The sequence below is a fragment of the Mesitornis unicolor genome, unplaced genomic scaffold (genome assembly GCF_000695765.1).
Source record: "Mesitornis unicolor isolate BGI_N332 unplaced genomic scaffold, ASM69576v1 scaffold30033, whole genome shotgun sequence".
NCBI classification, from domain to species: domain Eukaryota; kingdom Metazoa; phylum Chordata; class Aves; order Mesitornithiformes; family Mesitornithidae; genus Mesitornis; species Mesitornis unicolor.
Genome location: NW_010174438.1, coordinates 8,401 through 19,341, shown reverse-complemented (window position 1 = coordinate 19,341; position 10,941 = coordinate 8,401). Strand labels below are relative to the sequence as shown.

At 46.8% G+C, this 10,941-nt stretch overlaps 1 protein-coding gene across 1 annotated transcript in view; it reads left to right on the top strand.

Annotated features, from left to right (window-relative positions):
* Nucleotides 1-493: 493 nt before the first annotated feature.
* The window catches only part of FAM73B (family with sequence similarity 73, member B), a 13,138-nt gene continuing 2,690 nt past the window's right edge, over nucleotides 494-10,941 (top strand). The window contains 13 exon segments of the mRNA XM_010181051.1: nucleotides 494-736; nucleotides 1,357-1,567; nucleotides 2,502-2,614; nucleotides 4,914-4,945; nucleotides 4,947-5,017; nucleotides 5,514-5,653; nucleotides 7,134-7,251; nucleotides 7,432-7,532; nucleotides 8,015-8,130; nucleotides 8,663-8,735; nucleotides 9,406-9,492; nucleotides 10,168-10,266; nucleotides 10,763-10,897. Coding sequence (XP_010179353.1) covers nucleotides 641-736; nucleotides 1,357-1,567; nucleotides 2,502-2,614; nucleotides 4,914-4,945; nucleotides 4,947-5,017; nucleotides 5,514-5,653; nucleotides 7,134-7,251; nucleotides 7,432-7,532; nucleotides 8,015-8,130; nucleotides 8,663-8,735; nucleotides 9,406-9,492; nucleotides 10,168-10,266; nucleotides 10,763-10,897 — 1,392 coding nt within the window. The 5' untranslated portion in view covers nucleotides 494-640.

Here is a 10,941-nt window from a genome sequence, read left to right as displayed (position 1 = left end):
GTAGCTCTGTCCTTGACATGAAGCACGTCCCTCCTCCCCAGCTCCTAGCAAAGCTCTGCATAAACTCAAGCAGCATTGAAACCTGGTCAGGTACCCTTTGGTTGGTTTTTGATGCAGAGAAAACTATATGAAATCAGAGTTTTGTCAGTGAACGTGTACATATAGTTGTTTGTAATATATTTTTTACATATATGGGAACTGCAAACAAAATCTCTCTGACCACATACAACCAGTTCTGGTGCATGTGGAAATCTCTGGTAGCTATTGAGTCTGAGGATGCTGCTGCTGTAGAGCAGTTTGGGCATCTACCCCTGTGGTTAATAGGGCAAGCAAAAAAATTGCTGCTCTTGGTGAGAATAGGCTTTGGATCTCCTGCTCGGCTCTAGTAGCATTGCTGCTTCAAGTGACCTGGTCTGCAGTTTGTGAAGTGCAGTACAGGAGGCACAGATTGTGTGTTCCCTTCACTCACCTGATTTTTCTCCTTTTCCTGCAGGATGAGGATTGCTGGATGAAGGGCAACCCCAGGACTCTGAGCCAGATGTCAGAGAAAAGTTAGATTTCTTTGTGAGCAGCTTACACAGCATCCACAAGTGCTCTTCCCCTTTGTGGCTCCTGGAGGTGCTGAGATCCTTGTGCCGACATGGCATTTAGGAGGACAGAGGGAATGTCCATCATCCAGGCCTTGGCAATGACAGTGGCAGAGATCCCCGTGTTTGTTTACACAACATTTGGGCAGGTACAGGGAAGGCTTTTCTGTTGGGTTCCTTAGTTTTTTCTCTCTGGGGGCTGTCTGTGTAAGTTGTGAGGGACAGAAACATCACGGGTTGATGCTGAGGGACCTGGGCAGTTTGAGGGTTTGTAAGAATTGCATGAGGAGTTTGGGGTGGTGGGACAGAGCTGCTCAGGGTGGGCTTGGAGAAGGGAGAGAAGGGTTCTCCCTGGGTTCAACCTTTCTCTTTGTCAAGGGTGCTAAAAAAAGACTTTGGTTTTAAAGAAGAGTAATATATTTCCCACTTGTAGTAATGCAACACCTGGGGCAATAAAGCTTAGCTACATACCAGGCTTTCAGAGCCAAATTTGGGTAACTTAGATTGCATCTGTTACAGGCTGTGCACAAATTTTGCAGTCTGTTTTGGTAATGAAGTTTGAGACCAAGTTCTCCAGGTTCTGTCAAAACGATGCTCCATAGTTTCTCTGCTGCTAAGTTTTAGTTGTGTGGCAGGGGCTGTGTCCTGTGGTGGGAGAGGGAATGCCAAGGCGTCTTATGGTTAAGACTACTTTAAAAAATAAAATAAAATTGAAGGGTGGTGGAATTGGTTTTTCATTGTTGCTCTTTCATATCTTTTGTGTTTAAAGTCTGTCTTCTCTCAGCTGCGGCTCTCTCCAGGCCTGCGTAAGGTGCTGTTTGCTACAGCTCTCGGGACAGTTGCGTTGGCTCTTGCAGCTCATCAGCTGAAGCGTCGTCGTCGTCGAAAGAAGCAGATTGCTCCAGAGAAGTGTGGCTTTAAGCCTGGAGGGATCACAGTGCCCATCTTGCCAAGCAGAAGGGTCTCCTCTGTGAAGAAAGGTTTGCCTTACAAAAAAGGGAAAATGCCCAAAAAGCCTTTTGTGAGGGAGCAAAGAGGGTGTGCAGGGAGCAATGGGAAGTTCCTGAAAGCTGGAGGAGAGGAAAGCAAAGCCATTTGTGGAGCGCATCAATACAGAATGAAATCAGAAGCCTGAAGTACAATGCCATGAACACAGGGTTAGCAGAGGAAAGGGAGAGACCCCGAGCTCACACCCCTTGTGAGAAAAAAGCGACACTGAGGTTTTCACCAAGGTTTGCAGTTCCCATCCCCCTTCCTGCAGAAAGACTGCTGACCCATTACGCCGCGCTTCCCCTGATAATACTGGCCTGGGGCACATGGTGACCTGGTTGTGTATTGATCTTGGTGATGCCAATGTGATGTCTGACCCAGGGGTCCCGCACGCAGCTGCATCGGTGAGGTTGGATGGTGGAGGGGAGAGTGGCCTGGGCCAGACTGAGGAGTCAGGAGTGCCCATCCAATTCTGCAGTGGCTCCTGGACCTTGGGCAGCTTCTTCACCTGACTGTATTGATTTCTGGGGTAAGACTGACCCAGGTCCTCAGCAAAGTGCTTTAGGGATTAAGCATTTATTTTGTGAAGCGTATGAAAATCTTTAAGTGTTTTTACTAGTAACCAAGGGAGTGATGCCCATGCTCTGCCTGGCCTGAGGGAAGCTGGAGGAGTTTCTTGTTGATGCTCTCCACTTGCGCTTACCTCCTGCCATCCATAAATGGTGAATAAATATTCATTTATAAGTCTCAGATTCCCAGCTTTCTTAGTGTCTCAGAACAAAATCTCAGAGATCTATGACTCATTTCTAGGTGTTGGATGCTGCTTTCCCCGTCTGCAGTCACACTTGACAGTTCCCCTTTGTATACACTGCTGCAGTGAACTGGGCCTAAAATCCTGTTTTTGTGTGACCTTCCCAACTGCAGGATACTCCAGCAAGAGAGTCCAGAGTCCTGGCAGCAAGAGCAATGACACGCTCAGCGGGATTTCCTCCATCGAACCCAGCAAACATTCCAGTTCATCCCACAGCCTCGCCTCGGTAAGGACTTCCTCAACTGGGCTGGGAGAAGCAGGGCTGGCAGATATGAGTGTACCTGCCTGTAACAAGATCACCAAGTCCTTGTGCTGGCCTGTTGGTAGTGTCAGAGGTTTTAGAGCAGAACAGGTTACGATGTAATTGTAGGGCGGGTTCTGATATTAACCTTGCAGTGACTGTCTGGAGTTGCCTGCATGAAATCAAAGCAGCATTTTCCTGTGAGAGAACTTGTGTGTGGGACATGGCTGTGATTCCTTGGGGCTATTTGTGACCCCCCCACAAGGAGTAAGGCTGGGTTGTTGCTGGGTGTTGTAGCAATGAGGAGCTTGTTTGCTTCCTGCTCTGGTGCAGGTTTGGGTGGCCCAGCAGCCCCTGTGCCAGCACAGCCCTCATGAGCTGGTGCTGCTCACAGGTTGCTTGGTTGATAAAACCAGGGTAACTACCAAAATTGGATAGCTCCAATTGGGAAACAGTGCAGGTTGAGAACACAGCCTAGTTGTTTGACCTCCTCTGAAGCCCAAAGCAGCCTATAAGTACAGGTAATTCAGGCTTGACCAGGAAGGAGAAGCCACCACTGCTTGTATCCACCTCTTGTGCGACCAAACACAGAAGCACTGGAGAGCGTTTGTGGCTTCCAGACCTGTTTTACATCCCCATTGTTCAAAGCCTTGCATGCTGCTGTTGAAGCAGTGGGTGGCACAAGAGAAACTCTGCAGCTTCGTGCACTGCAGCTTACTGCAAAACACCCCCTCAGCGTCACCCATCTGGGCTTGGTGGCTGGTTAGCAATGCTAGGGCAGGGAGGAGGAAAAACTCCCCTGTCGAAGGGTGCTGTTGGCCAGCAGTGCCCTAGAGTATGTGCAGGCATTACCGTATTTTAGCTTATCCTGTACTGTTAAAGCACCAGAAAGTTGCCAAAAATCTGTGCTGGCCAAGGTGTGTCTCCAGCAGGCGGCAGTGCCGGCACAGTGCTGGGCCTGCAGCCCTGCACCAGTATTCCCCTGGGGTAACTGGGATGTGATGGGACGTGTCAGTGTGGACCAAGCTGTGTCCAGCTCTGACCTCTCTGCCCCCTCTTATGTCCATTTATTTCCCCCGTGGTTTCTCCCTTCCCACAGATGTCTGGGTTTTGTATTGCTGAAGTTGGTTTCTCTTTAGCTAAAAAAACTATAAATTTCTTTTTCCACTGCTGGTGCATGGGTGGAGGTCCACATGGAGAGAGATCTGTTCCTGTACCCCCTTCGCTGTGTGGGTGCTGAGCATCTGTGACACTGTACCTGCTGCTTTTATGTTACTTGATGGGAGAACTGCTCATTGTTTGCACAGCTGCAGTTTCTGCCTGCTCTCTCATCTGCTTCCTGGGGCTCTTCTTTGCCATGTAGTAAATAAGTCAGCAGCATTGAACTGATGATTTGTAGTTTTGGATCTCAAGGTGACTTTTTAACACTCCACAGATACCAGTCTATGGAGCCAGGGCAAGAACTCATCTGTCAGATGATTATTGAGGCTTTTTTTCCTAGCATCAGGCTCACATTTGGACATTTTTCTCCAAGCGATATGAAAACACTGGTTGTTGGTAGTGTTTGAACCCAGCACTTTACTGGGTCAGAATTTAAAAGACATTTATGCACTAGTGTGAAATTGGAGAAAGCTGTCAATCTGCTGTGTGGATCTTAGTGCTCAGCCCTCCCTGGAGAAGATTTGGTTACAAAGAGAAGAGCGGGGATCCCCCTGGCCAAAGTCCTCAGCTGTGTTTTTGCTGGTAATCTCTTCCTTTGGACTGTGGTCGCTTCCCCTCACTTCCAGTGTTGGTTTTTTGCACAGGCAGCTGGGGCTGACATCAACGTTTTATCAAAATCATTGCGCCTTTGTAGCGATTGCTTTGGAGCTTTCTCAGGCTGTCACCTCCATCAGTGCTCTCCTGCTAGTGCTCACTGTTGTACAGCTTGCCGTTTCCTAATGAAGCTTCAGTGTAAAATGGCTGGGCAAGTACTTCCCACACAAATTTCCATGCTTTCAAAGACACCACTATGGTGCTGGGTGGAGAGGGGAGGACTTCTCACCTCTCCTCTCAGCACCATGTGGCTTTCAACAGTTGACAGTGTAGTGGAAACCCAAGTGGGAGGGGGCTGGTAACTCTTGGTACCTTCACCTTCTCGGGCAAGGGGGAGCATAAGGGCAAATGCAGGGAAGGGAAATGACTTACTGTTCAGATTTAACTCGTGGTGTTTGTGTGATCTCAACACTGCTACCTTTGGAGAGAATGCAAAAGGCATTTGCTGCTCTCTGCTGCTTTCCTACAGATGGTAGCAGTCAACTCTTCGAGTCCAACACCTGTGGGAGGCTCAGGCAATGGGGGATGCTGGAGGCATTGGTGATTCCAGTGCAGAAAGCCTCTACTTTCAAGGTAAACAAGCACAAGGGTAACATTGCCCCGGGGAGGGGGGGTATTTATCACTGAGAGAGCAAAAAGAGGGTGCAAATTGACAGAGTATCAGCAGCTCAGTGTAGAGCTCTAATAGGAAGTTCTCTCCCATTCTTGACTTGAACACAGTTGCTTGTTAGTTATAAAAATCCCATCTTCTAAAGAAATATTTCTCCATTTTCTTAGTGAATAATTCACTTTCAAAACACTGTTCTGTGAGCAACAGGCTCACCTTGTGTGGAGAACAGTATTTTGGAAGTAACATGGCTGATGCGTTAACCAGTTTGGAGAGGTTCTTCTTAATTTCTAATCCAAATTAAACCATATTTAAAAGGGAAAGAAATAAAATACATTTATTCTTTCTTATCAGTTGGAGAGAGGCTTCCCTCTTTGCTGTATTGTCTGAGCAAAGGTTTGTCCTGTGTTGCTTTGTTCCTAAGTGGCCTGGGACTCTCACAGCTTGTATTTGCATCGCCAGGTATGGAGCTATTTGAGGAGGCCCTGCAGAAGTGGGAGCAAGCACTGACCATCAGGCAGAGGGACAGTGCCAGTACCAGCACCCCCGTGCCCTGGGACAGCAAGAAACAGCAAGAGAGCATGTCTGAGAACATCCCAGAGGTAGGTCCCCACTTTGCCTTGCATTTGCCAGCTGGGGAACATGCTGAAAGACCAGTCTGATTGCTGGAAGCAGTAATTAGGTTAAAAGAAGAGCAAATTAAGGGCAGAGTTGGGCCAGACTCTGTTTAAGAGCTGTCTATATCTGTGGCTTCCTTATGCAATGCAAGTGGGTGTTTTTAATTTCTTTTTCTTTTTAATAAGTCTCGCCCCCTCATTCCCCAGCTTTTCTACCCACCTCGCAGCATCGTGTCAGTCACTGTCACACAAGTCCTCCAGCAGCAGAGGCTGTGGTAGGAGAAGGCTGTAACACATACAGCACTGGAGAAGAAGAAATAGCTTCTTGCCTGGCAGTGTTGTGTCTAACTTTTTAACACATTTGAAAATGGAAATCTTGATGGTCACTGTGATGAGTTAGGAAGCTGGGTGGAGCAGCAGAGCCCAGCTGCCTCCAGGTATCAATGAGTAAAGTGCAGGGGTAACTCAGTAGGAGCTAAGTATGCCCCTGCTCACTGAGCAAGTGGGGCAGGGAGATGTGTAACTCTTGCCCACAGAACAAGCAGGTATTCTGGGACAAAACCTTGTTGTCTTGGACCTAAGAACTATGCAGGAAAGACCTCTGATAGGAGGAGATTCAAACTAGAGCAGCTCAGTGACAATCACAAAGCTGAAAAGAGCAGCTGTAGCTCAGGACAGTGAAAGGAGCTGAACTCTCTGATTTTCAGGAGCTTTTGCTGGCAAAACATTCACAGCCTCTTATAAACAGGGACTGGTGTAGTGAGTATGTGGGATGTTTGTCTTTTGTGGTGGATAATTTTAATCCAGGTCAAACCTGTATTCTCTTGTCTCTCCTTGAAGAGTCCTGTAGTATTTCTACAACTGACTTAAAACCAGTTGGTTCATTATCAAAATAGATTTTGTGCTTCTTGTTAATGCTTCTGTCTTCTGGGTGAGACACTCATGCAGACACAGGGGCATGAAGGCAAGACGCTGTGTAAGTCCTATTTTTCTCCCTCATTTTTTTTTTTCTGTCTTCCTGTGCTTACACCAAACTTTGCTTATGCCCAGCACTGTAATCCAAGGACTCTTACTCTGTTATCCAGTTCTGGATGCTGTGTTGTATTCAACACAGATTTTCTCATGTGGTTCCCTCTTGAAATTAGGCTAAAGTCACAAGTCAGGAGAATTAAGAGAGCTTTAACTCATTAAAATAGCTCTTTTTCTGGATAGCAGGTTAAAGTTCCTAATTTCTTTCTATCTTTTTTAACAGGAAAACAAAAGCTAAAAAGCCAAAGGGTTTGAATAGGCTGTATAGAAGCTTCCCTGCCCTTACATTATTAGCTGCATTGTAGGATTTTTCTTTTAAATCATTTAATCTGCAAACTGTAAATCCCATTTTACTGAAAATTTCCTTCCATATTTGTGCTGTCAATCTGTCTCTGCTCAGCTGGCTAACTAAGAGTGGCATTTATCTATGTTCAAGGAGGAGTCTCAGAAAAGGGAGTTTGCTGAGAAGCTGGAGTCCCTCTTGCACCGAGCCTACCACCTCCAGGAAGAGTTTGGGACTTCGTTTCCATCAGACAGCATGCTGCTGGATCTGGGTATGGGAGCTGGGGTAGAAATGCATTAAAACGCCAGCTTCTGATTTTATGTGTTTTCTGTAAGCTAGGCAATGAAGTAGTGACAAAATGCTGTTTGTGGGGGTGGGAAAGAGAGCACAGGAACTGAGAGGAATTGTAGTCCACAAACTCCAACACATGTGGCTTCTTCCTCTCCTCCAGAGAAGACTTTAATGCTTCCGTTGACGGATGGGTCATTGCGGCTTCGGACGGATGATGAAGACAGCTCCACTTCCGAGGACTCTTTCTTCTCTGCAGCAGAGGTGACTTAAGTTTCAGCTGTGTGTAGTGGTCCAGCTGCTTGGAGGGGAGCCACAAAGGCAGCGGAACCTCCTGGTAGAGGAAGATGATAAAACATGGAGTAACCACCCTGAGCTGAGAGGCTCATGATGGATGTTAGGAAAAGCTTTTTTCATTAGGGCTGTGGTGCAGCCCTTTCCAACCAACATTTCCATATCATCTTCCTGTCTACTGTAGAAAACATGCCATAACAGCTACAGAAGTACTGTAAATCTAATGTAACATGGCTTGGTTCTGTAAATTTTGGGGGATATTGAGCTGTGTCAGAGCTGAGACAGCTTTGAAACTGGTGGGAAAAGAAATATCTTTGCATGAAGTAATTGGTGCCGACAAAAGTGCGCCAGCTGGGGAAGGCACGTGGTGCTTGTTGTGTGCAGTCTCTGAGTATTTGCAAATATTTAACAAGATCATTTTGCTCTTCCCATGCCTCTTGCCACCTCTACAGCTCTTTGACTCTCTCCACTTTGAGGAAATGCCATTCCACCTCTCTAAGCCAGTAGCGGCATATGAAGAAGCTCTGCAGTTAGTGAAAGAAGGGAAGGTTGCATGCCGGACGCTGAGGTGAAGTGCCAGCTGGAGCTGTGGGTGCTTGTGTCAAGGCTCCTTTGAGCAGTGTGAACACACTATTTGCCTTTGAGCAGCCCTATAACCAGAATAACCCTCTGGGGATGGAAACTCTTAGCATTTTCTGGTTTGGACTTCCCAGGGAACTAGCCCCAGATTTTAGGACACATGTTAAGAAAGGGTAATTGCCTCAGAAAATAATGAGAAATGCCTGTTTTGTGTGGCTGGCTGGCATAGTCCTGTGCTGCAACAGCCTTTGCAGAGGTGCTGTGGTCCCCCAGGGAGCTGTGCAAAGGGAATGCAGTTGTTACTTTCTCCTAGACCCAGACTGGGAATTTTTATTTTTTTTTAGGGGAGCACAGTTGTTAGGAACACAGACATCAGAAGAGCTGAAATTTATGTAGTCCTCCCTACTTTCTCCTAGACCCAGACTGGGAATTTTTTTTTTTTTTTTTAGGGGAGCATAGTTGTTAGGAACACAGACATCAGGAGAGCTGAAATTTATGTAGTCCTCCGCCTTTCTCTCTAGGACAGAGCTCCTTGGCTGCTACAGTGACCAGGATTTCCTCGCGAAGCTGCATTGTGTCAGGCAGGCCTTCCAGGTGAGAACAGCTCGAGGCTCTGGGGTTCCTGCAGCATGTTGCTGCTGGCAGCACATTCTCCTCTGCCAGCCCAGGGGTTAAGTCTTTGCCTCTCTAGAGCAAGTAAAGAAGCAGCAGCAGCAGCAGCCCAAGCTCCTCTTGCTTAACTCTGTAATCCTGTCCTGACTGATTTGATTTGGACAGGGAGAGGATCCCCTGTTTCCTATGCCCAGCTTGAGTGGTGGTTACATGGCTACAGACACTGGTTTAGTTCTAGGAGGTGAAAGTTTGGTAATTTCAGAGCTGTCCAGGAACTGCTACTCCCACTTAAGAGCATTTCACTGGGCTGGAGTTAAACCTCTGAAGTGCAGGAGCAAGGTTTCGTTCTTATTGTGGTCCACATCCTAGCAATGTATGTCTAGAGCCTGAACAGCAGCCTTTGTGCCCTGGCCCCACTGCCACTCTGTGGCTCCCATGCCTCCATTCTTGCTGCTTCCAGTCTTTCAGCCCAATTTTAAACTTGCTTCCTGGAGAGAGCAGTTTTGTTTTCTAGACTCCAGCTTATTAAAGGTTAATGATATCAGTGTATGCAGCATTGCACTGCTTTGCCCTGTCCCTTTTTTTCTCCCAGAATTTCAGAATTCATGTGGGTGTAGGTGTTCAGAGGAGACTTCTTGTGTTCCCTTTGCAGGAGCTGCTGGAAGATGAAAGCAATCAACTGTTTTTTGGGGAGGTTGGGAAGCAAATGGTCATAGGACTGATGACAAAAGCTGAAAAGGTAGGAAGTTTGTATGACAACTCAGCTGTGTCCTGTGAGCACAGGGACACTTGTCCCTCCATCCCAACCCAGAGTTTTTCTAGTGTTTTGGAAATAGAAAACTTCATCTCTATACTGGTGACTATTGCAAGAAAGAAAAGGCCTGTGCTTTAAATGTTGTTTAACCAAATTATCTTGAAAGAACCTCTCTGGGCAGCTCCTGTCTGCAGCTCCTGTCTGCAGTTTGATACTGTACCTCACTGGAGTGAACAGGGCGTACAGGCTGTGCATCAGTGATGGCATCATCTCAAGGAATATAGGAAAGGGAAAAGAGAATCAAGCCTTTGCATCAACCACATACCGGCTCTCACATCACTGACTTAGTCACTGGTCATTCCCTAAACAGGGAGATGTCACTTGCACATTGTTAGTCCCTTACTGCCTTGGTTTGCTTGCAGGTGTCTCTAGCTACTTCCTTGAAGAAAGCGGAGTAAATTAGGTGCTTTCAGTCACAGCTGAACCTGAGGCCATCCATGCCTCCCAGAATTAAATTCTCTCTTTCTGCACAGAGTGTTTTGGCTAAAACCTTCAGCCAGTTGCATGCATTGATGTTAGCTTGAAATAGAGTAGTCCAACTTTGAAATGTGCCCACAACTATTGTACCTTCTGAAGTGTTTTGTTTCTCTGCTCTCCCAGAATCCCAAAGCTTTTCTGGAAAGCTACGAGGAGATGCTGAATTATGCACTGAAGCAAGAGACCTGGCCGACCACTCAGCAGGAGCTGGAGGGAAGAGGGGTTGGTAAAGACATTCTCTCTAGAAAGTTGTGGAGGAGTTGGAGGATAATGAATAATAGGAATGGCTCAGGAGTGAAAGAACTGCTGCTGAAATATGATTATTTTGCAATTGTACATTGTTAGGGAGTGTGTGGGGAAAACTGGCTGTTGGGGTGTGTAAACATCATGGCAATTCTTCCCTTCAGCAATGTTAGCACTACTGTGGTAAAAAAAAACAAAAAGGCAACAAACTCAACCCCCCACCTTTTTCTAGAGGGCATAAGCTACTGTCTGTAGGTCTGTAAGATTTGTCTGCCTTTTGACTGGACACAGGGTTAATAAGTCTCTTGGCCAGCCCCTTTCTGGGGGCTGTGAATTGAGAGCACACAGTTTAGTGCTCCTGTCTTGGTGGCAGACTTCAGCTCATTATGTTTTGTTGCTTCAAAGCAAAAAAAAAGAAAGTCCATCTCCTTCTTTTAAACCTGTTTCCTTTACAGACTGTTTTGCTCTTTGACAGGTGGTGTGCATGAGTTTCTTTGACATTGTGCTGGACTTCATCCTCATGGATGCTTTTGAGGATCTGGAGAACCCCCCCTCTTCTGTGCTGGCTGTTCTGCGCAACCGATGGCTCTCCGACAGCTTCAAGGAGACGGTGTGTTAAACGGGTAGACTTGTGCTGAGTGTGAGATCTTAGTG